The sequence below is a fragment of the Zalophus californianus genome, chromosome 14, assembly GCF_009762305.2.
Source record: "Zalophus californianus isolate mZalCal1 chromosome 14, mZalCal1.pri.v2, whole genome shotgun sequence".
In the NCBI taxonomy this organism is placed as follows: domain Eukaryota; kingdom Metazoa; phylum Chordata; class Mammalia; order Carnivora; family Otariidae; genus Zalophus; species Zalophus californianus.
In genome coordinates this window covers 24,423,154-24,449,119 of record NC_045608.1, presented here as the reverse complement: position 1 = coordinate 24,449,119, position 25,966 = coordinate 24,423,154, and the positions used below count along the sequence as shown (strand labels likewise).

Genomic DNA, 25,966 nt, shown 5'->3' with positions numbered 1-25,966 from the left:
TGTATGAAAGTTGTTAAGAGAATAAATCCTAAGACTTACCATATCTAAAAAAAAAAAAAAAAAAAGGTTTTTTTTTTACTTTATTTATTTCAGAGAAAGACAAAGGGAACATGAGTGGGGGGAGGGGCAGGAGAGGGGGCAGACTCCCTGCTGAGTGGGAAGCCCAATGCAGGTCAGATCCCAGGACCCTGAGATCATGACCTGAGCTTAACCAACTGAGCCACCCAGCTTCTTTTTTTCCCATTTCTTTTTATCTGTAGGAGATGATGGACGTTAACTAAACTTACCATGGTAATCATTTTACAAGTCAAACCTTTATGCTGTACATCAAAGACTCATACAGTGATATATGTCAATTATATCTCAATAAAACTGGGGGCAAAAAACTTTTGTCTTTTGGGGTGCCTGGGTGGCTCAATCAGTTGAGCGTCCAACTCTTGACTTTGACTCAGGTCATGATCTCAGGGTCATGGGATGGGGCCCCATGTCAGGCTCCCTGATCAGTGGGGAGTCTGCTTGAGATTCCCTCTCTCTCTGCCCCTCCCCCTGCTCACACTTTATCTCTCTCCCTCAAATAAATGAATCTTTGGAAAACAAACAAACAACAAAAATACTTTCTTCTTTTGACCAGAAACGTGCTAACAAGTAACTATTTAATAATGTGTATCAGTAAAATTAAATATAACATGAAACCTGACCTGTAGTGACAGTCTGCTCGAACACAGAGTTTCCACTCTCGCTGGAAAACCCACCACTCTTCTTTCCATTCTTCAAAGACCTTCCGAAGTATTCTTTGCTCATAGTAAAACCTTCAGCAATGAACAAAGATCAGAGAGAGCTGTGATGATGTGGGAGCTGATATTTATTTCCAAATTAGTTTCATATTGCCTTTATTTTCTCATAGAAAAGCGTGGCTCATTTTTAAGATTTTATTTATTTGACAAAGAGAGACACAGCGAGAGAGGGAACACAAGCGGGAGGAGTGGGGGAGGGAGAAGCAGGCTTCCCACCGAGCAGGACTGCTTAACTGACTGAGCTACCCAGGTGTCCCCTTAGCTAGTTTGGTATACTGGAAACCTTTTCAGGCTTTTAATATGTATATCCATTTATATATGTACACACAGTGCATGCATACACACGTAGATAAGTTTTTACGTATGTATACAAATATGTGTGCATACATTACTATACATATGTAAATATATTTAAATTGAGTATGTATTATGTTAATTCCAACATGGGTAGTGGAAATACAAAAAAAGTAATTTTTAAAAATGGTGTCATACATACTATGAGGTAGCTTTATCTTTTTACCTAACACCTTCTCTGGAACATCTCTCCATTTCAGTATCACTTAGCTCTACTTCATAAAAAAAGACTAGGTGGCATTGATTGAATTTAACCTATCCCCTTTTGAGGGGCATTTGTTGTAATTTTCTCTCTCTCTTTTTTATTATGAACAACAGTGAAGTGAATTTCCTCATGTATATTTTTGCTGGCTAGTCTTTTAGAAACCATGAGTGCTGAGAAGAACATGTTAGTAACCTGCAGAACCATGAATAGAAATTCAAAGCGACTGGCAGGCACAGAGTTCTTGAGTTATCAGTCACCTTGAACAGTGCCTGTTAGCATCAACACAATCTGCCATTGCTCTTGTTTTCTTTACATCACCTTTGGCCCCTCTTTATTTCCTCTACCTACCTTTGGCTGTTTTTATAACTCCTCTGACCAGATTTCAGTTAAACTAATATGCTCTGTTCCTCTAAGTACTAGGAATACCATTAGGCATTTGCTTATAATTTTTAATCTTCTGTATATGTAAATGGGAAGTGTAGCTACCACTTTTTACTAATCAAAAATATTTTTAGTCTGATGAAGGGAAAACAAAACTGGAGAATAATTCTCAACTTGCTTATGGTATTTGGAAAGTCAGATTTTGAATTTTACTTTAACCTCTTTAATTGGTATAGCATAACATTTTTTAGCTTTCTTTCTAATTTAAGTAGTTCTGATCTGAAAAATATGTTTTTATTCTCTTCTGGTGTTGTCAAATAATGAGCCACGGGGGCACCTGGGTGGCTCAGTCATTAAGCGTCTGCCTTCAGCTTGGGTCATGATCCCAGGGTCCTGGGATCGAGCCCCGCATCAGGCTCCCTGCTCAGCAGGGAGCCTGCTTTTCCCTCTCCCTCTGCTTGCTGTTCCCTCTGCTTGTGCTGTCAAATAAATAAAATCTTAAAAAAATTTTTTTTTAGATGTTAGAGAGCAGGCAGGCGAGTGGCAACTGAACCAACAGATCAGAGAAAGCAGAGGAACAACTAAGGGTCCTGTGCTGAGGGTATCAAGGAGCAACCAGCTGGTGGCACAGACATCAGAAAGGCGGGGAACATGAGGCATCAGGAACAGGGGAACCCCGGCTGGAGATGAAAACATAGGATTGTTGGCAAGCTTGGGCATAAGCAGTTAGGTCCCTAGGTCCTGTTATTCACCCAAGCAGAGACTCAGGTTTCTCTCTGGAGAGGCTGAACAGAGGGCCACTGGACTGCAGGATACCAGGCAGAGCTCTGGAGAGGGTCTTCAACAGAGTCCACATACTCAACAGTGAGACCCCCCCATTCCCTCTCCTCTGCCTACAGCCAAGCTTATAACCACCACCACCCACCTCCAAGCCGCTCAATCCTAGAAAGAGTTTGGAGGATTGTTCTCCTCTGGGGAAAACTGATCAACCTAAGGGAAAGGCTTTTATTATTATTTTTTAAAGATTTTATTTATTTGAGAGAGAGTACACAAGCAGGGGGAGTGGCAGAGGGAGAGAGAGCAGCAGACTCCCCGCTGAGCAGGGAGCCTGATGCAGGGCTTGATCCCAGCACTTTGGGATCGTGACTAAGCCCAAGCAGACGCTTAACCTACTGAGCCACTCAGGTGCCCCCTGGGAAAAGGCTTTTAGATACTGACAGCTGGAGGTTCCCCAGTGAAACTGTCTGGTCTCTGCCTCAAAACCAAACTAAAGCTTTCAATTTACAAGTCCCTGTGCATACATAGAAAAGCTTCCAAAATCAGCATTTTAGTGCCTAACTCTTAAATATGAACAGACAATAAAAAGATCTTTTCACATTTAGGGAAAGGTTCCCATATGAGACAGTGACCAAAAGCAGAGAGAAAAAGGCGGCTAAGAAACAGACAATATAAGCAAAAATCTTAAAAACAAATTGCTACATTAACCTAAAAAAATTATGATATAGTGACCTTAACGAAAACAATTTTGGTGGAGGAGTAGAATCTAAAGACTAGTGGGATGGATTTAAGAGAGACTACAATATGTGTTGGAGATAGAGTATGGCCAGGGGAGTTGATGTAAAGGGGAGCGAAGAGATGGAGTGCTAGCTGCAGGAGGACGTATGGTCAAAGAGATATTTTTCAGCGTGAGAGAAATAAGGGTATATGCTGGTGCAAATGATCCAGTAAATGGCAAAAAACTGATGCAGAAAAGAGAAAAAAAACTGCTAGAGTAATACCCTTGAGTAGGCACAAAGGAAACAGTGCAAAAGCCAAGGATTTTGCCGCAGATGAGAGCAAGGACAGTTCACCTGCCTAATGGCAGAGAAAGCAGCTTGCACGCTGACACATGTTGGCGGTGCGTGGATGTCAGGGAGGGAGCCTATGCGGGTTTCCTCTGTTTCTTTTTTTTTTAAGACTTTATTTATTTATTTGAGAGACAGAGTGAGAGAGAAAGCACACGAGCAGGGGCAGAGGGAGAGGGAGAAGCAGACTCCCCGCTGAACAGGAAGCCCGATGCTGGGCTCCATCCCAGGACCCTGAGATCATGACCTGAGTAGAAGGTAGACGCTTAACCAACTGAGCCACCCAGGTGCCCCTCTTCTGTTGTTTCTATCAAGAAAATAGGAAGCAAGGCCATTAACTAAGAATGAGGAAGAAATCTTGATGAATTAAATACTGTAGAAAGACCTGACTGCTTTACCTACTTCTCAAGTTAACCAAAAAAACTTTGTTCAGATCTTCTCTTCAGGAAAATAGGTGACTACCTCATATTTAAGACTACCTTATATATGGACATATACTGCATTATTTTTGCCCTACAATTCGATGGTCATTTTGACTCAGTTTACTAATGATAAAACAATGCCATTTTATAAAAGTTAAAACAATCTCCAAGAACATAAAGGCATTATTCTGCATTTTCTGGTATGAATTAATTCTCCTCTAATATTCCTAAAAGTGAGGAATAAATAACATGAAAAAAGTCCAAAACAAACAAAAAAGCCAACATCAATATGTCTAATCTTCCCCAAAGTAACAAACAACCCACTTGATTTAAAAAGAGATCACAACTTGGGGGAAAAAAAAAAAAATCCTAAATTTCTAAGTCAACACAGTATCAGAATTCTAATTCCGGTAGATGCTTAGAGAATAAGCAGTATTCTTATTCTCTCATTTTACAATTTGAGAAACTCAGGCCCAGAACCATAACTTATCCCAAGATCAAACAATTAGCTAGGGTCTGGGCTAGGACCAAAACGCAGGTCTCTGAAATTCCAGTCCAGTACCTTTCCTCCAGACCCTGCTACCAGTCAAGAGCAAAGAAAGTAAAGATTATAAGGGGATGATTTTAAAGCAGTATGGCAGACATCGGTCACCGGCTAACCCAACACCCACTGTCAGGCCTCGGCCTCCTCACGGGCACCTGCTGCAGAGGCGGCTGGGATTCCCAGCCTCCTCTGTGGCAAAAGGCAGTCAGTGACACAGCTCTGGACAATGAGGCAGAGCAGAATGCAGCTGAGGGTTTCCAGTAAAGTTTTGTTTCCCTAAGTAAAAGACAGATATGACACCACGCTTCCCTACTCCTTCCTGTGTAAAACAGAGAACAGTCGTTTTGCAACTATGCAGTGTCATCTCTGAGGACAAAGGGACATATGTTAAAAAAGGTGAACTCGGAAGGTACTGAAAGCCTGAGTCTTTGATGGCCTCCCTGAACAGCTAAACTAAGACCAACCTCCAAACTGCTTATGAGAAAAAGCAAATCCCAATTTGTTAAAGCCACTGTCAGACTTTCTCTTACTTAGAGTCAAATGCATTTCTAATATAATCAGCATTTCCCAAATATTGGGACTATAAATGGGTATTACTTAGACATTTCTAGTTAAATATGGGTCAAATATTAAGTTAAATAAAATTAAGTAGGAAAAGAACTTGGAGAAGATAGTGGAGGGGACAACATAGTTTTCCAGTCTCTGAATCCCCATAAAACACACACAGCAACCATGTAGTAAAACCAAAAATTCATGTATCAATTACAACAAAACCATGGGGCAAGGTATCCCCATGAAACCAAAATGCAAGCAGGTGAAGACAAACCATCCACAGTCAAAAGACCTGCATGGTATTAACATTTCTACAGGAGGAAGGAGCAATGAGGGTGGCATCTAAGGAACCTGAGAATGGGAAAACCCCAAAACAGCCAATAAGTAGTCACTGCAAAGTGCAGAGATCCCATCTGAGACTAGAAGCTGAATCTGAGAGGAGTTTTCTCCTTTCCACTACCAGGGCTAATACAGACAGATTTGAAACAGTTGGAGCAGTCCTGCCCCTAGTCTCAGAACCAACATGCCAGGTTCCCTTTTAGGCCAGAGCTTCAAAATGAGGAAAAACTGCTAGGAGGAGAATAAAAATTGAGCAGGAGATGGACAAGAGAGACAAGGAAAGAGAGAATCAGACGAAGTATTTTAGGGGAATAGAACCAGGATATCCCATAGAGCAAGCTGCCATATTTTTTTAATACTACAAATGAGACAGAAGTGGGAGCTCTGTAAAATAGAAAGTTAACTGATCTTGCCTCGCTCTAAAAAGTTCAGAAAGATCAATTCCACATAAAAATGAGCAACAAGGGACACCTGGGTGGCTCAGTCGTTAAGCATCTGCCTTCAGCTCAGGTCATGATCTCAGGGTCCTGGGATGAAGTCCCACACCGGGCTCCCTGCTTAGTGAGGAGTCCGCTTCTACCTCTCTGCCTGCCTGCCGCTCCCCCTGCTTGTGCTCACTCTCTGTGTCAAATAAATAAATAAAATCTTTAAAAAAAAATGAACAACAAAATATTTGAAGTCAGATCCTATACAAAGTTATTGTATGGAAAAGGAAAAGGAGAATAATATGCCTATAAAGTATGCCAGAAAGATGTGTCCATAAAACAAAGCAAAAATACATAACCCTGTCACCTATTATCTCACAATGAGCTAAAAGACTTTAGAAAATAAATCCAGGGACGCCCAGGTGGCTCAGTCGGTTAAGAGTCTGCATTCGGCCGGGGTCATGATCCCGGGGTCCTGGGATCGAGTCCAGCATTGGGCTCCTTGCTCAGCGGGAAGTCTGCTTCTCCCTCTGCCTGCCGCTCCCTCCTGCTTGTGCTCTCTCTCATGCGCTCTGACAAATAAATAAAATCTTTTAAAAAAAGAAAAATCCACACCCAGCCATATCATATTAAAACTTTGAAAAATAAGATAATGAATCTCCAAAACAGCAATAATTAGACTAACGACTTACAAATGGAAGTGTTAAGACAATGAAATATCTTCAAAATGCTGGGGAAAAAACTGGCAACCTAGATTTCTCTATGCAGTGAAATATCCTTCAAAAACAAAAGTGAAATAAAAACATTTTTTGACAAAATCTGAGAGAATTCATCACAAGCAGATCTATTCTAAAACAAATGATCAGGATGTTCCAGTGACAGAAGGAAAATAATCATAGATGGAAACCTGGAGACATAGGGGGGAAGAAAAGAACAGGAAGGGTAAATATGTGAATAAATCTAAATGAATATTAGCTGTATAAAACAAGAAAAAATAAATGTTTTGCAGATTTTAAAATATAAACCGAATTAAAATACCTTACAATAAGGGCATATAAGTGGGGAGGGGGACAGACAGAGTTAAAAGTGTTCTAAGGACCTTGCCTTGTTTGGGAAGAGGGCAAAAGGGCCAATAACATTAGACTCTGATAAACTAAAGATATGTATTATATTCTTTAGGGCAATCACTAAAAGAAGAAAAAAATTGGGGGAGGGGGAATAAATAAAATACTCAACTGAATTAAAAAACAACAACTTTATTTGAAGGTACTGAAGGTACTGAAAAGCTACCAAGGAAGTGAAAAAGGACAGGGCCAAGGTTCAGAAGAAGGAAAAGCAGAGGTGAACTCTGCCTAACGTGTATGGCTGGATGGACTGCTGCCACCCTGGAAGCTTCACTGGCAAAGCCGCACCAAGGAGATGGGAACAGCATGGCCCCCCACAAGGTATGCACACAGATTTCAGGGGACAGCCATAGGCCAAATTTGCTTAAAAGACTTTGAATCAAAAGATTTGGATGATGCTCCCGATTAGGAAAGCCACAATGTTAAAAATATGAAACAAGAAAGGTTGTAGTAAGGGAAGAGTAGAGAGCTTAAGAACCCACAACATTTACCTTTTTAAAAAAATGCCTGTATCTCAGTGGCTGCCAATTCTTCCTCTGAAATCTACCCTACACTGGCCGCTTCTCTCCAGCCCCACCAGCTCCTGCATGTGTCCCTGACCCTGGTGGCTCCCCATTGCAATCAGCTCTTCGTCCTTTTGTGCTGCTGCTGAAGCAATTTTATTTTATTTATTTATTTAAGATTTTATTTTATTTTATTTGACAGAGAGTGACACAGCGAGAGAGGGAACACAAGCAGGACGAGTGGGAGAGGGAGAAGCAGGCTTCCCGCCGAGCAGGGAGCCCGACGTGGGGCTTGATCCCAGGACCCTGGGATCATGACCTGAGCTGAAGGCAGACGCTTAACGACTGAGCCACCCAGGCGCCCCCACTGAAGCAATTTTAACCAAAACCTGCAGGAGGGGGCAGTGGCCCATACACATTCTCTTGACTAAAATTTCCCTCCCCTTGCCAATGCCAACTTTTTCCCCAGGTTCTGCCCTAGATCAATGTGGTCAGTCTCGACAGTGCCCCGAAACAGGTTATTTACTTCTGGGCAAATACTTTTTTTCAGAGAGGATCTTAGCCATCCTGGTTTACTTAGGATTCCTTCATACACTCATTTGATCAAACTAATATATGTTAGATGACCATTATATTATATGTCTGCTGGAGGCTTGGGGGGTGGGGAGGGGAAGAATGTAACACATACCATAACAAAGGTTACACATGGGCTTAATACAAAACAAAAACCTAGAATGAACTCAGAGAAGTTTGGTGTTCTGAGCTAATACTACCTGGCTTTAGAGGGAAATACTCTTCCAAAAGTCATTCGAATCCACAAATATAAGAACTTTCTGGCCACGCATCTGAAAGAAGGAAAGAAAGGATATATACACGTTTTAAAACTCCATTTGACTTATTTCATCAATTTTCTGGAAAGCAGAGGGAAACTAAGGTCCCCTGGGGAGAGATGCTAGCATGAGTCAAAAGGTGAATCACAGCTAATCTTGCATCAGATAGCGCATAGGATGGGACAGATTTATAAAGCCAAGATCAAGCAGATTGTTTTTATTATGTTTATTCTTATAAGTAATCTCCACCCTCATTATAGGGCTCCAACTCACAACCCTGAGATCAAGAGTCCTATGCTCTACCAACTGAGCCAGCCAGGCATCCCCCAAGCTGATTATTTTTGAAAAATACTTTCAATATAAAGTCTTTTGTCACTGAAGACTTCAGAGTTGAGGAAAAGGAAAGTACATGATAATGCTTTTATTCGTATGATTCTTACTGCCTAAAACACCTAGCAAACGCCCACTTATCTATCAAGGCTCATCTTCAATGCTTGCTGCTATGTAAAGCCTTCCTGGACCTTCCCCAACCCAAACACGGTGAGTAGCCTTGTACCCTCAACACTCTGATCCAACCCTTAGTAAATATAATGTTATGACACCAAATCACAGTAATCAGCTCACAGGGGACCTGTTGTTCCCTCTGCACTGTGAGGCCCTGAGAATGGGGACCATGTCTTACAGGATCCCAAGTACCTAGCACAGTGCCTGGTACACACACAAAAAACATGGCTTGTCTTGGCCAGTTTGTCTCCAGGTTCAGCTTGGAACACTCTTCTTCCTCCTACCCTTTATCTGCCTTATTCTTACATTAACCTTTAGGACTCATCTTAAACCCCACTTCCTCCAGGAAGTTCCTCTGGCTACACTAGTGGTGCTGATCTAGCCATGTGGGCCTACAGCACCACATCCTCTCATCTTATACCATTTATCATGCTTTCCTGGTGTGACTTAACAGTCTGTCAAGCCGATATGATTTTAAGCTTTCATGAGGTCATGGGCCAGGAATGTCTTATTCACCTTGTATGCTCAGCATCTAGCACAACACCTAGCCAAGTAGGCACCTGATAAAAATTTTTTTTGTAGTTTTATGGTTTTATTAACACAAATACAATGTATACAGAAGCTGTCTATTCATTTTCTTTGCTGTGCAGCCTGGCATTGGGATTGGTGGCTCTGATGGTCAGCTGGGCTGCACTTTCCACAGTGGCTTTGTGGTTCTTAGAGGAGACATCGTGAGCAATCCCTGCACGGTAAGATCTGTTGCACATCCTCACCACTTCAACCTCCTTGACACTGTGGACTAGGAACTTAAGGAAGCCACTGGGCAGCATGTGCTTGGTATTCTTGTTGCTCCTGTAACATATGTTGGGCATCAAGATCTGGCCCTTGAATCTTCTGTGCACCCTACTGTCAATGCCTCTGGGTTTCCTCCAATTGCACTTAATTTTGACATATCTGGTGCCAGACATATATGGTGCCTCCTCAGGCAGCGCCAAGGAAGAGAAAGCCTGATAAATTTTTGTTGAGGGTGCCTGGGTGGCTCAGTTGGTTAAGCGTCTGCCTTTGGCTCAGGTCATGATCCCAGGGTCCTGGGATCGAGCCCCGCATCGGGCTCCCTGCTCAGCAGAGAGTCTGCTTCTCCCTTTCCCTCTGCTGCTCCCCCTGCTTGTGCTCTCTTTCACTTTCTTTCTCTCTTCTCTCTCTCTTGCTCTCAAATAAATAAAGTCTTTTTAAAAAATTTTGTTGAATGAATAAATGAATGCCTTTGATAGACCTAATCAAAAGTAGTGGAAAATGACAATTTTTCTCAGACTATGTATGGACTTTTTCTGGAAGACTCTTTATAGCTTACACATTGTGGGTACAACTAGAGAATGTGAATGAAAACACACAATGACAGACTTTAAATGTGCAGATTCCTAAATATCCTTTTCTTCTGAACATCCTGCCACAAAGAGTAGGCATCAAAGTCTCCGACTAATTGAGATAGAAGAATTAGAATCATCCCCTCATTTTCACCAAGAAGGGAGAACAATGGAAAAGCCACTGCAGGCAGGTGACAACTTGCAAGCTCACCTGATACGCAACTCTCGTAACCGGTTCCTTCGGGTCCAACCATGTGAGGCATGATACTGAACTGGATGACTGGCACTAGGTATCTCACTCTGCATCCCAGAGAAGGCAGAAGACTTCTGGTTGGCCAGTATCTTTGGAGGATAAGTTTTCTTAACTGCACCATCCTTAAAAGACCTTAAATTTGAGGAACAATGGGGAAAGGAGAGAATCAAATTATCTCTGCATGTGATGCAAATATCTTTTAACACACAAGTGAAATCAAACAGATAAGCTCAATGAGACAGACTGATAGTAACTATGCTTCAAGGACAATAAGCAGCTCAGTCTCTGATAGAAATACCCGCCATTCACAATGGTGTGTCCAACATCCTTAAGGCTACCCCCTAGATTCAGTGATGATTAGATCAAAGGACTCACAGGACTTAGCATATAGTTGCACTCACAGCTATTATTTATTACAGGAGGGCACGAAGCAAAATCAGTAAAGAGAATAGGCACATGGGGCAAAGGCTGCTGGAAATCAGGTGCATGCCTCCAACGATGGAGTCACATAGGATACCCTTAATTCCCCCAGCACCGAATTATGTGAACACATGTGAAATGTTGTCTTCCAGGGAAGCTTATTAGAGACTCAGTGGCCAAAGTTCTTACTGGGGGCTGGTCCTACAGGCACTCTCTGCCTATCACATACCAAAATTCTAGATTTCTAGAAGGAGAGCAGGTGCTCAGTATAAAACAAATTGCACAGGGCGCCTGGGTGGCTCAGCTGGTTAAGCAACTGCCTTCGGCTCAGGTCATGATCCTGGAGTCCCAGGATCGAGTCCCACATCGGGCTCCCTGCTCAGCAGGGAGTCTGCTTCTCCCTCTGACCCTCTCTCCTCTCATGCTCTCTCTCTCTCAAATAAATAAATAAAATGTTTTAAAAAAAACAAAAAACAAATTGCACAAACAGTTCAGGCACAGTTAACTACCCTTATCAGTCAGGGAATGGTGAGAACCCTCCCGAAATCTAAGTTTCTAGACACCCGTCAAAGGCCAACCTTGTAAGCAGGACTTTCTAAGGACAGCAGTCTCAGGCCTGCAATGTTAATTCTTTTTCGCATGAATGGAAAACAAACATAACAGAGAAGAGCAAAAAGGAAAGTGAGTTCTTTAAAAACAGATAAAATTGACAAAAAGTCAATGAAACTGATCAAAGAGAGAAAAAGCCAAAAACCAGTATTAAGGGGGAAACACATCATTACAGATCCTAAGAAATATTGTAAACAACTCAATACAAATAAATTTGAAAATATAGGTAAAATGCATAAATAGCTAAGAAACAAACTTATCAAAACTACACAAAAAGTATAAAATGTGAACAGTCCAATAACCATTAGCAAAAATAAACAGTAGTAAAAACCTTCCCGCAACGAAATCCTCAGGCCTAGATGGTCTTGCTGTCAAGTTCTACCAAAATGTAAAGAAAAATTCATGCCAATCTCACATAAACTATTCTGAGAATTGTTTTTTTTAATTCTATTCTATTCGAGAAAAAGAGAGAGAGAACAGAGGAGGGGCAAAGGGAGAGGGAGAAAGAGAATCTCAAGCAGGCTCCACACATAGCACTCAGCATGGAGCCTGACATGGGACTTGGTCTCACAGCCCTGAGATCATGACCTGAACCGAAATCAAGAGTCACACACTCAACCAACTAAGCCATCCAGGTGCCCCTTAGATTTCTTTTTTAAAAAAAAGAACACCACCCATCCCAAATCTACATAAAACCAGGTGGTTTTAGGAGACTAGCCATAACCTTAATACAAAACCTAACGAGGAAATTTTAAGAAAGAAAAATTTACATCAATCTCACTAATGAATACATATGTAAAAATTTAAACAAAGTATCAGCTAACTCAAGTCAGCAACATAGAAAAAGGATAATACAATATGATGGAAGCTTAATTCCAGAAAGGGAAGGTTAACATTAGAAAAATCAACCATTAAGACAATCATATAATCATTTCAATAGATGCAGAAAACACAGTTGATTAAAAAATTTTCAATATCCATTCATGACAAAAAGTCTTAAACTAGGAAGAGAAACCTTAATCTGATAAGGGCTACCTAAGAAAAATCTACGTAGATACCATACTTAAGGTGAAACACTGATAGCTTTCCTGTTTGAGATTATGAACAGGACACGTAAGACCACTTCTATACAACGTTGTACTGGAAGTTCTGGCTGGCAGAGCAAAGCAAAAAAAGAGAAATTATAAGTCATTAAGACTGGAGAGGGGGAATAAAGTGTCATTTTGCGTATGACATGATTATGCATGTAGAAAACCCAAAAGAATCTACAGGTAAATTACTAAAATTTGTACAAGTCTAGCAAGACTATTTGATACAAAAACAATATAAAAAATATATACACAGTTGATCCTTGTTATTTCCAGTATTATATTCTATAAAGCCACCTCAAATATTCTGTGTCATGGATTGGAAAAATCAATATTGTTAAAATATCCATACTACCCAAAGCATCCACTGATTCAATGCAATCCTTATGAAAATTCCAGTGGTATTTTTCCCAGAAATAGAACAAATAATCCTAAAATATGTGTAGAGCCAAGAAAGACCCTGAAGAGCCAAAGCAATCTTGAGAAACAAAGCTGGAGACACCACGTTCCCTGATTTCAAATTATATTACAAAGCTATAGTTATCAGAACAGTATGGTACTGGCATAAAAAGACACACAGATCAATGAAACAGACTAGAGAGCCCAGAGATAAACTCACACTTATATAGTCAACTAATTTATGATAAAGGAACCAAGAATACACACAGCGGGGAAAGGACAGTCTCTTCAATAAATGATATTGAGAAAACTGGACAACTACATGCAAAAGAATAAAACTTACACCATACACAAACTCAAAAGGAATTAAAGACTTGAATGTAAGACCTGGAACCATAAAACTCTTAGAAGAAAACATAGATAGTAAGCTCCTTGACATTGGTCTCAGTGCTGATTTTTTTGGACTTGACACCAAAGGCAAAGACAACAAAAGCAAAAATCGACGCATGGAACTAAAACTAAAAAGCTTCTGCACAGAAAAGGAAACAATCAACAAAATGAAAAAGCCATCTACTGATTGAAAGAAAGTATTTGTAAATCCTATGTCTGATAAGGGGTCAATATCCAAACTATATAAAGAACTCCTACAACTTAATAACAAAAAACCCAAACAATCCACTTTAAAAATGGGCAGAGGGCACCTGGGTGGCTCAGTTCATTAAGCAACAGCCTTCAGCTCAAGTCATGATCCTGGACTCCCAGGGTCGAGTCCCGCGTCAGGCTCCCTACTGAGCAGGTCTCCCTCTGACCCTCCCTCCTCTCGCGCTCTCTTTCTCTCTCAAATAAATAAATAAATCTTTAAAAAAAAAAAAGGGCAGAGAATCTGAATAGACGTGTTTCCAAAGAAGACATACAAATGGTGAACAGGTACATGAAAAGATGCCAGTATCCCTAATTATCAGAGATGCACATCAAAACCACAAGGAGATACCACCTCACACGGGTGAGAATGGCTATATCAAAAACACAAGAAATAAGAACTGTTGGCAAGGATGTGGGAAAAAAAAGCCCTTATACACTGTTCATTGGAATGCAAACTGGTGCAGGCACCGTGGAAAATGAGTTTCCTCAAAAAATTAAAAAGAGACCTACCATATAATCCACAATTCCACTTCTGGGGATTTATCTGAAGAAGAAAAAAAAAATACAACTCTAAAAGATACACACACCCCCATGTTCACTGCAGCATTATTTACAATAGCCAAGACAAAGAAACAACCTAAGTGTCCACTGACAGGTGAATGGATAAAGAAAATGTGGTATGTGTATACACACACACACACACACACACACACACACACACAATAGCGTATTCTTCAGCCATAAAAAAGAATGAAATCCTGCCATTTGCAACAACATGAATGGCCTTGAGGGCCAATAAATGAAACAAGTCAGACAGAGAAAGACAAATACCATATAACTTCCCTTATATGTGGAATTTTGAAACAGAACAAAATAACAAGCTTACAGACAGAGAACAGATTGGTGGTTGCCAGAGGCAGGGGTGGAGATGGGGGGTCAAAATGGGTGAGAGAGTCAAAAGCTACAAACTGCCAGTTATAAAATAAGTAAGTCATGTGGATAAAATATACAGCATGGTGATATAATTAATAATCGTATTGAGTATTTGAAAGTTGCTAGGAAAGTAAATCTTAAAAGTTCACATCACAAGAAAAAAATTCTGTAACTACGTATGGTGAAAGATGTTAACTAGACTTAAGTGGTAAGCAGTTTGTGATATATACAAATATGGAATCATTATGCTGTACACCTGAAACTAACATAATGTTGTACCTCAAGTATACCTCAATAAAAACTTAAAAAGGGGGAGGGCAGAGCATTCCTTGTTTCATCTCAGCTGAGAATGTGCCTGTTGAGCAACTCAAATGTTACAAGGCTCTACACATGTCCAAAAATGACCCCGAGAGCACTGAGAAAGCCTTGGGAGATTGGGGGTTAAAATAAATTTTGGCGATTACATGAATTCACAAATTCAGAATCTACAAATTAGGATCAACTGTATGTATTTCTATAGACTAACAATAAACAAAATTCAAAGCTATTTATATACTGTTTTCAAACCACAAACACCAAGTACAGGAGTAAATCTAACAAAAGTTGCAGGGGCACCTGAGTGGCTCAGTTGGTTAAGTGTCCAACTCTTGATTTCAGCTCAGGTCAAGATCTCAGGCTAGGTTCGTGTTGGTCTCCCTGCTCAATGGGGAGTCAGCTGGTCTCCCTCTCCCATCGCCCCCCGCCCCCGGCCGCTCGCTCTCTGCCTCTCTCAAATAATCAATCTTTAGAGCAAAGTTATAAACATTTGGGGTGCTGGGCTGGCTCAGCCAGTAGAGCATGCAACTCTTGATCTTGGGATTGAGTGTTCGAGCCTCACGTTGGGTGAAGAGTTTACTGGAAAAAAAAAGTTGTAAACATTTTTATAGGGAAAATTTTAGGACTTACCAAAACAGTTATTTTTCCCAACCTGATCTATAGCTTCAAAGTAATCCCAATTAAAACCCCAACAATTTTTGTTTTGTGAGATGGGGAAAAGACCTGACAAGTTGACTCTGAAGCTGATATAGAATTGTGAAGACCAAGACTAGCTTACAGACATTCTTTTAAAAGTACTTGGTGAGGGGTGCATGGCTGGCTCAGTCAGTAGAGCATATGACTCTTGATCTCAGGGTCATGAGGTCGAGCCCTATGTTGGGTATAGAGATTTCTTAAAAATAAAATCTTTTTTAAAGAAGTGTTTAAAAGTACTAGATGAGAAACCTTACTTAGATCTCAGACTTACTGTAAAGCTATATAATCAAGTCATCATGATTTTGTAGCAGGGACTATTCAACCATAGGCACAAAGTAGAAAGCCGAGAAACAGACCTAAGCTTAAATGGACCTTTGATTAATGATAAAGGTGGCGCTGCAGAGAAGTCTTTCCAGTAAACTGTGCTGGCCCAACTGGATATCCACATGGAAAAAAAAAAAAAAAACAACTCATACGACAAACAAAAATCACTTTTTTTTTTATTAAAGATTTTTATTTATTTTTTGACAGAAAGAGACAGCAAGAGAGGGAACACAAGCAGGGGGAGTGGGAGAGGGAGAAGCAGGCTTCCCGCCGAGCAGGGAGCCCGATGTGGGGCTCGATCCCAGGACCCTGGGATCATGACCTGAGCCGAAGGCAGACGCTCAATGACTGAGCCACCCAGGCGCCCCACAAAAATCACTTTCAAATGGTCTAGAGAAAAAAAATGCAAAATAATAAAGCAATGAAAGCAATACACAATATGTTCATGACCCCAGGAAAGGAAAGATCCCTTAAAACATGACGGAAAAGATATATTAAAAAAGACATCATTTTTACTAAATTAAAGTTTAAAGCACCGTAATTCATCAAAAGATACCAGAGTGAAAAAAAGTGAGCCACAAAGAGGGAGAAGATATTTGCAACACATAAGACAGAAAGAACTCACATTTGGAAAAATAAAAATTCCTATATATCAATTGGGGGAAAGACTCAATATACAACTGAATAGAAAAATGCGATTAAGGGGGCGCCTGGGTGGCTCAGTCATTAAGTATCTGCCTTTGGCTCAGGTCATGATCCCAGGGTCCTGGGATCGAGCTCTGCATCAGGCTCCCTGCTCCACAGGAAGCCTGCTTCTCCCTCTCCCACTCCCCCTGCTGGTGTTCCTGCTCTCGCTGTGTCTCTCTCTGTCAAATAAATAAATAAAATCTTTAAAAAAAAGAAAAATGTGATTAAGAGTTGAATATGTACTTCAGAAAGAGGAAATTCAGATGCCCCAAAACAGGTACTCAACAGCAACAGAAATCAGGAAATACGAATAAAGAGCACAGTGAGCTATGACTATATCCCCACCACAGAAGCAGTGTTGGGAAGATGTGGGCCAACAGCACACCCATACATGGCCAGAACTTACTAGAAATATAAATCATTGGGCATGACCCCAGATCTACTGAATCAGAACTCTGATGGTGGAGCCCAACAATCTGTGTTTACTAAGCTCTCCAGAGCATTCTGATGCAGGCTCGAACTTCAGAACCGCTGTGTGCCACACTATGCATATGAGAATCATCACATTCAAAAACTGGAAACAGCCCAAATGCCCGTCAACAGAATGGATAAACTGTGTAATAGTCCTATAATGTATCACAGAGCAAGGAAAATGAGCAAACTACAACTATAGACAATAACGTGAAGGAATCTTATAATCTTGAGAGAAAGAATCAAGACACAAAAGAATACATATGATTCCATTTCTATAAAGGCAAAGAGGCAAAACTAAACTATATTGTTTTGGAATGCATACTTAACTGGTAAAAATATAAAGAAATTTGAGAAAGTGATTACTATTAAAGTAGGACAGTGGTTTACTCTAGGGAAGAAGGAGTGGGTGTGATTAGGAAAGGATACAGAAAAAGGAACTTCGGAGGTGTTGACAATACACTATTCCTTTACTGGTGTGATGGTTACATGTTTGTTTCAAAATGATATAATAAACAGTACATTTTATGCACCTTTCTGAATCTAAACTGTGTTCTAATTTTTTTTTTAAAGCAAACATTCCCTTCTCAAGGTCCCACATCTGAAGCTGTAAAGTAATTGGAGAAAATAAGAGTTAGAGGCTACAGAGGTTCATTTTAAGCCACGGTTAATTTGCTTCAGAGGATGAAATGAGGCAGGCCTGAAGAGTGCTCTACAGAGCACAAGGGAAACACTGCTGATTCAGCTTTCAAGGATCCCTTTTTATGGGATCAGCAGGGGCAGACCTCAGCAGTAACGCTGGAACTCCATGATCCTTCTCCAAGTCCCGGTGGATTAGAGCAGGAGGAGAAATCTGACTTACGCTGGACTATCCAGATTCATCCACCCAGGAGTGAATTTTGAGTTGAGACACAGACTGAACAGGAGTTGGAGGCTGAAGCACCAATATGGCACCACTCAGGAGGAAAGGTCCAAATAACTGCCAGATAGGTCGCTCCCACCATACTCTGGCTTCTACCCTGCCCAAGGCCTAGTAGGTTCTACAAAAAACTTCTGTACGTTAGCATTATAGGTTGCAAGCAATCAGAACCCAGTTCAAATTAGCATAAGGAAAAAAAAGTGTAACAACAGTAAGGGTCCTTCAACAAAACTGACAAGCCTTTAGCAAATTGCTAAAAGTAGGAATGAAAGAGAGGACATTACCACTAACTTTTCATAAACTGAAAGAATATAAAGGAATACTATGAACTTTATGCCAACAAATTAAATAACTGAGATGAAATGCACACATTCCCAGAAAAACATAAATTACCAAAATTGACTCAAGAAGTAGTAGAGGGCGCCTGGGTGGCTCAGTCGTTAAGCGTCTGCCTTCGGCTCAGGTCATGATCCCAGGGTCCTGGGATCAAGTCCCACATCGGGGTCCCTGCTCAGCAGGAAGTCTGCTTCTCCCTCTCTCACTCCCCCTGCTTGTGTTCCTGCTCTCACTATCTCTCTGTCAAATAAATAAATAAAATCTTTAAAAAAAAAAAAAGTAGTAGAAACTCTGAATAGACTTATAACAAGCAAAGCAATGGACTTAGTATTTAAAATGTTTCCTACAAAGAAAAGCCCAGGTCCAGATGGCTCCACTGATGAATTCTATCAAATATTTTAAGAATAAATGATCCTGGGGCGCCTGGGTGGCTCAGTTGTTAAGCGTCTGCCTTCGGCTCAGGTCGTGATCCCAGGGTCCTGGGATGGAGCCCCACATCGGACTTCCTGCTCTGCGGGAATCCTGCTTCTCCCTCTCCCACTCCCACTGCTTGTGTTCCCTCTCTCGCTGTGTCTCTCTCTGTCAAATAAAGAAAATCTTAAAAAAAAAAAAAAAAAGATGCCGATACTCTATAAATTCTTCCAGAAAATAAAGGAGGAAGGAACACTTCCAAATTCATACTTTGAGCCAGTATCACACCCTGATACCAAAGGCAGACAAAAATACACACACACTGGGACGCCTGGGTGGCTCAGTTGGTTAAATGTCTGCCTTCAGCTCAGGTCATGTTTCTGGAGTCTCAGGATGGAGCTCCATGTCAGGCTCACTGCTCAGCCGGGAGTCTGCTTCTCCCTCTGCCCCTCCCAGCTTGTGTTCTCTCTCACTCACTTTCTCTCTCTCTCAAATAAATAAATCTTAAAAAAAAAAAATCACACACACACAAAATATAGACCAATATCTAATAAACAAAACTATCAACACAAAAATCCTCAAAATATATTAGTAAACTAAATCCAACACATAAGAACCATACAAAAAACACCCTGCCCAAGTTGGATTTATCCTAGGATGCGAGGTTAGTTTAACATCTGAAAATCAATGTAATATACCCTGTTAATAAAGGACAAAAACCATAAGATCATTTCAACTGATGCAGAAAAACCATCTGACAAAATCCAACACCAGTCATGATAAAAATTCCCAAGATTCCCACAGAAAACTGATGATATACTAAAAACAAATGATAATTTGAGGATGGCATATTTACAAAGGTGTGGGTGTAGAGGAACCACAAGGGAAAGTGCAGGAACCTGAAGCTAGTAGAAGCTAAGCTGGTGTCATCTCTAGACCCAAAGGGGTAAGGAGAGGAAATAATTACCAGAACGCAGAAGGACTCCTGCCTCACCAGGTGCTCTGTGAACTTCAGTGGAGAGACACAGCCAACCCAAAACATCTTGCAAGGAGAGAGCCAAGGGAATAAATAAAGAGTCTGGCCTCATTCTTCTCCCTCCCCCTACCTCCTGCCAGACCTCTTCTTTGGCTAATCCCATCAGGAAACCTTGGATGCCAATGAGCGGAGATTAGATATTCAGCACAAAGAGGTAATTCCCTAGCTCTTGCACTTTGGAAGAATTCTCAACTAGAGCTTCAAGAACTAGAGCTCGTGTCTCAACATTGTCAGATCTTCCTGCTTCTCTCAGTGCGCTGCCTCTACTTGGTGGATACTGTAACCGCAGTCACAGCAACCTCAGCAATAGAGAGTAACCCTCTTTAAATGACTGTCTCAGCTTTAGAGAAAAACCCCTGATTAGCCTATACAGTCACGTGCCCAGGGCAGTGGGACACTCATGACTGACCAGCTACAAGCCATATACTCACCCCTGAGAGTCTGAGATTTGTTAGTAAACAGCACTCTTTCTTGTAAATTCCTTCCTTTTGTCAAGGTTAGCCAGAGCTGGATTCTGCTATTTGGAAATCAAAAGAACCTGCATCTAGGCTGAAAGTAACCATGATCAAAAGCAGGAGAAAGATCCAAAATACAGTCAGCCTTGGGTGTTAGAACTTCCAACATCAGGATTTCCCAAACACCAAAAAAGGAATCTTTCGGGGGATAAAACTACTGGGGAAATGGAGGGCCCATAGCACTGTCCAGCATCCAGACCACAGCTACTCCATCTAGCACCATGAATGGCAATTCCCAGCGCTTCTTTCCTAGTGCCCACACTGGTGTCCCCACTACCTATGAGATGCTCAAGGAGGAGCACAAGGTAGCTGTACTCCAGGTGCCCTACAGCTCAGCTCCCACGGCGACCACCATGATCAACATCCACCGCAAGATGTCGGTGCCCAACCACATCATCTGGTCCCTCTTCAACACAATCTTCATGAACTTGTGCTGCCTGGGTTTCGTGGCATTCACCTACTCCATTAAGTCTGAGGACCTGAAGAGGGTGGTGATGTGGCTGGGGCCCAGGCCTATGCCTCCACCACCAAGTGCCTGAACATCTGGGCCCTGCTCTTAGGCCTCCTTCTGATCATTGCGTTTATCACTATTTCTTTTTTAAAGATTTTATTTATTTATGAGAGAGAGAGAGAGAGAGAACATGGCGGGGGAGGCTGCAGAGGAAGAAGCAGAGTCCCCACTGAGTAGGGAGCCCGACGTTCATCATTATTTTTCAACATTATTTCTGCCACTGGCTCACTGATAATTTTCTAAGCAATTTCAGAGAACATAAAACATTATGGAAGCTATTAGCAGCTGCCCATGGCCTGAGGCTGTCACTCCTATCACAGAATTTTATATACATGTCAGGCTGCAATTGAATTCAATAAAGTACTTGTGTGTGGGGAGGAAAAAAAAAAGAACTTCCAAACTCAGCAAAATCATCCTCATTCTTGCTCAAAATCATAATTTTAATGATGGATATTCCCACACACTCAAAATGGTTTTGAACTCTGTTAGGTATAAAATGTACATTATACTCTAGATGAGAAACCCAAAATATCAACAAAAAAAAATCCTTACCCAAAGTTCCTTTCTCACCACTCATGATTTAGGAAGAAACTACTTTTTTATTATTTATCATTTTTACACACAAAATGTTTACAGGTTTTTATATGGGTCACAATTTCAGTTATCTTTTTTTATTAAGTCCTATCACTCACCTGGAGTCCACCTTCCTCTGCATTCTCTGCTTACTTCTCTTTTGATGGAAATTTGGCAGTGGCTTGATATACACTTCTCAGTGAGCAGATTCTTCATGAATCAAAAAGTCTTTTATCTTCCCTTTCTAACTATAAAAAAAGAGGGAAAAGGAGAGTAAATTATCTGAAGCCTCTTAGGAGTCACATTTCTGAACAGCTACATGCTAGCTCCTAATCTCTTCTTAATTCAACATGAGATGAACATGGCAAGTCTATGAAATTTTTTTAATTGCATTTTGAGAGACTATGGACTCCCGAGAAACAAACTGAGGGTTTTAGAGGGGAGGGGGGTGGGGGGGTGGGTTAGCCCAATGATGGGGCTATTAAGGAGGGCACGTATTGCATGGAGCACTGGGTGTTATATGCAAACAATGAATCATGGAACACTACATCAAAAACTAATGATGTACTGTATGGTGACTAACATAACATAATAAAAAAATTAAAAAATTAAAAAAGTTATTTCATAAGAAAGGAAACTGGGAGGAGAGAGAATGACACTCAAAAAGCTATAACTGGCTCATTCTTCTTATCCAGGTGATGCTCTAAGACCTCCGACTTCCCTTCACAGGAACACTAGGAGAAGCCTAGATTTTATTTTTTGCCTAATTTTTTTGGTTGTCAATGTTACCTCTAAGAATATCCAGGGAGTTTGGGTCAATAGTAAATTACCGTGTACAGTTTCCATTTTCATTTGGTGATAATTTCTACCAGTAATATTCATTATGAAGCAATAAGGAACATAGTTTTATTTCTTAGCACAAAGAATAGCAATGTTGTGGGTTGGATTGTGTCCCCCTAAAAGAAGTCCCAACCCTGAGTATCTATGAATTGACCTGATTTAGAAATTGTCTTTGCAGATGTAATTAAGATGAGGTCACACTGGAATAAGGTGGGCCCTTAATCCAGTATGACTGGCATCTTTATAAAAAAAGGGGATGAGACTGAGGGACAGATACACACAGAAAGGAGAATGCCATGTGAAGAAAGACATACAGGGAGAACAGCATGTGATGATGAAAGCAGAGACTAGAAAGATGTGTCCACAAGGCAAGGAATACCAAGAATTGCTGGCAACACCAGAAGCTAAGAGAAACGCATGAAACAGATCCTCCTCCAGAGCCTCCAGAAAGAGGATGGCCTGTTGACATCTTGACGTCAGATTTCTAGCTTCCGGAACTATGAGACAATACATTTCTGTTGTTTATAAGCCACCAAGTATATACTATTTTGTCAGAGCAGCCTTTGGAAACTAATTCAAGTAGTAAGAAAAAGGAGTAAGATTTAAGTACACAGTGGAAGAAAACTAATAGGGTGGACTTGTCCTATGTTGAGTAATTGTGAGGTATTTATAATAAGACATTCATTCTAAAAGAATGAAATCACCCTTTATAACCAAGGTCACATATTTCAATGACAGAGAAGGAATTAGCCAGAAAAGAAAGTTAACCCATACAAAACGAATAGACCTTACTGAGATCAAACGTTTGTCCTCCTCATCTTTCTGGTATCACACTCCAAGTAACAAAGGTCACCATTAGTGACTATTTCCGTAAATAAAGGATATTTCAAACAGGGATTTTTGGCTAAATACTGCTATAATAAATGGGTCACCGCCTTGGGTTCATGTCTTGTTGTAATGATTCTCTAGAATACCTACAGAGTGGGATACCAACAAGAAGCAGGCCCACAGAATCTCAGAAGAGCTCAGAACTAGAAGGAACAAAGGAATGGCTCCCAGAACTGAAGCCACAAGCCACAAATGAGGTGACTGAATGAAAGTCTACATGGTGAGCATTTGGGGCCACTGGTCTCCTTCCCAACCCTGCCAGCCAGGGTATCCAGCTTCTTCTCCATACCTTGCTTCCAGAATTCTGGCAGCTCGACTGGTACCTCCCAGTCAGGAGACTGGAAGAACCTTTGCAGAAGAAGCTAAAAACTAAAAGGCCTCAAGATTCTTGTATCTGTTCCCTACCTCCCTCAATGAAAACACACGCTCGCCCCTAGAGAGAAGCTCACAAACCTGCAAGTCCTGCTCAGACACTGGGAGCGTGTAACTAATTTCTCAGTTGCTGACACTTATGTATGAATGGACAATCAAGAATCACAAGAGATTTGGATGTGACCTCCAACAAGAAAGAGAGCAAAGCAAATGAAGAAATCTGAGGAAGTCCACGACCTGTGATGTACTCCTGCCAAGAACTTGAATCTAAATATCAAGCATCATCTACAACTAAGTACCAACTTACAAAAAATACAGGGAGTAAAAATGATTCTGCAATCAGCAAAATCGATGATGTAGGAAACTTCACAGGACTAACGACCCAGTTCCTTCAACAAATAAATTGCAAAGAGGGGAAACTTATACATTAAAAGACACTTAAGATGTAGATCAAATGCAATGTATGGACTTTGATTTTGGATCTTGATTTTAACTAACTACAAACCAACTGTCAAACAAAAAATATGAAACAATCAGGGAAACTTAAACTTTAAACTTTTTCTAATCTAAAAAATATTTTAATGAAATAATTTTAATGAATTAAAGAATTATCATTAATTTTTGGGAGGGCGCCTGGGTGGCTCAGTTGGTTAGATGTCTGACTCTTGATCTCAGCTCAGGTCTTGATCTCAGGGTTGTGAGCTCTGAGCTAAGCATGGAGTCTGCTCGAAATTCTCTCTCTCCCTCTCCCTTTGCCCCTCCCCTGGCTCATGCAAACTGTCTCTCTCTCACTAAAATAAATAAATCTTAAAAAAAAAAAAGAAAAGAAAAGAAGAAAGTCTCTCAAAACTGAAGGATGCAAATCCTCAGATGAAAGGTCCTGCACAGAGGCCAAACGTCAGAGATCAAACACTTTTTCCCCATGCAAGGAGAAAAAGTTTAAGCTATCTGTCCTTTTTTTTTTATTAGTAAGATTTTATTTATTTGAGAGAGAGTACGAGAGAGCACAAGCAGGGGGAGCTGCAGAGGGAGAGGGAGAAGCAGGCTCCCCACTAAGCAGGGAGCCCAACGCAGGATCCCAGGACCCCACCACCCTGGGATCATGACCTGAGCCGAGGGGAGGGACAGACACTTAACTGACCAAACCACCCAGGCACCCCTAAGCTATCTCATTCTTGAGAAGTTACAGGAAAACTGGATGTTGTCAAAATTAAAAATAGTTGTGTTTCAAAGGACACCATCAAGAAAGTGAAAAGACGACTCACTGAATGGGAGAAAATACTGGCAAATCTATTAAAACACATATCTAGATTATATTTTTAAAAAATTCTTACTACACAGTAATAAAAAAACCCAATTTTAAAATGGACAAAGGATATGAATAGACATTTCTCAAAAAAAAGTACATAAATGGTCCATAAGCACATTATAAGATGTTCAGTATCGGGGCACCTGGGTGGCTCAGTCGTTAAGCGTCTGCCTTCAGCTCAGGTCATGATCCCAGAGTCTTGGGATTGAGCCCCACATCGGGCTCCCTGCTCAGCAGGAAGCCTGCTTCTCCCTCTCCCACTCCCCCTGCTTGTGTTCCCTCTCTCGCTATCTCTGTCAAATAAATAAAATCTTTAAAAAAAAAAAAAAAACAAGGGGTGCCTGGGTGGCTCAGTCGTTGGGCGTCTGCCTTCAGCTTGGGTCGTGGTCCTGGGATCAAGTCCCGCATCGGGCTCCCTGCTCTGTGAGGAGCCTGCTTCTCCCTCTCCCACTCCCCGTGCTTGTGTTACCTCTCTCACTGTGTCTCTCTCTGTCAAATAAATGAAAATCTTTAAAAAAAAAAAATGTTCAATATCATTAGCCATCAGGGAAATGCAAATCAAATCCCAATGAGATAACCATTAGGATGGCTACAATCAAAAAGAAAGAAAGATTGGGGCACCTGGCTGGCTCAGAGGAACAGGCAACTCTTGATCTCAAGGTCGTGAGTCCGAGCTTGAGTGTAGAGATTACTTCAAAAATTAAACTTAAAAAAAAAAAGACAAAGATAATAACAAGTGTTGGTGAGGATGTAGAGAAAGTGAAACCCTCAGACACTGCTGGTGATAATGTAAAATGGTGCAGCCACTTTGGAAAACTGGCAATTCCTTAAAAAGATAAATATAGTTACCATTTGACCCAGCAGTTCCATTCCTAGGTACATAGCCAAGAGAACTTAAAACAAATGTCTACATAAAAACTTGTATATGAATGTTCACAGCAACATTATTAATAATAGCCAAAAAAGTGAAAGCCCAAATGTCCACCAACTCATGGATGGACAAACAAAATATGGTATATCCACACAATGAAATATCATGCAACCATAAAAAGAAATGCACTACTATTACATGTTAAAACATGGATGCATACTGCCGCATGCTAGGTGAAAGAAGCCAATCACACAGGACCATGTATCATGATTCCATTTATATGAAATGTCCAGAACAGATAAACCTATAGAGTCACAAAGTAAATGCCTGACGACTAGGGCTGGAAGGATTGAAGGGAAATGG

The 25,966-nt window shown here is 40.9% G+C and overlaps 1 protein-coding gene and 1 pseudogene across 15 annotated transcripts in view; one reads left to right on the top strand and one right to left on the bottom strand.

The window, feature by feature from the left end:
• The window catches only part of SFI1 (SFI1 centrin binding protein), a 97,796-nt gene that overhangs the window by 65,374 nt on the left and 6,456 nt on the right, over positions 1 to 25,966 (bottom strand). For 8 of the 15 annotated variants that reach the window (XM_027575769.1, XM_027575768.1, XM_027575771.1 and 5 more), the window contains exons 2-5: positions 21,443 to 21,571; positions 10,397 to 10,570; positions 8,261 to 8,332; positions 699 to 809 (exon numbers count right to left, since the gene is read on the bottom strand). In XM_027575769.1, coding sequence (XP_027431570.1) covers positions 699 to 809; positions 8,261 to 8,332; positions 10,397 to 10,570; positions 21,443 to 21,465 — 380 coding nt within the window. In that variant the 5' untranslated portion in view covers positions 21,466 to 21,571. The remainder of the gene's footprint in view (positions 1 to 698; positions 810 to 8,260; positions 8,333 to 10,396; positions 10,571 to 21,442; positions 21,572 to 25,966) is intronic. The other 7 variants (XM_027575767.1, XM_027575770.1, XM_027575775.1 and 4 more) reach the window with 4 other exon arrangements.
• Positions 20,461 to 21,032, top strand: LOC113912527 (annotated as a pseudogene).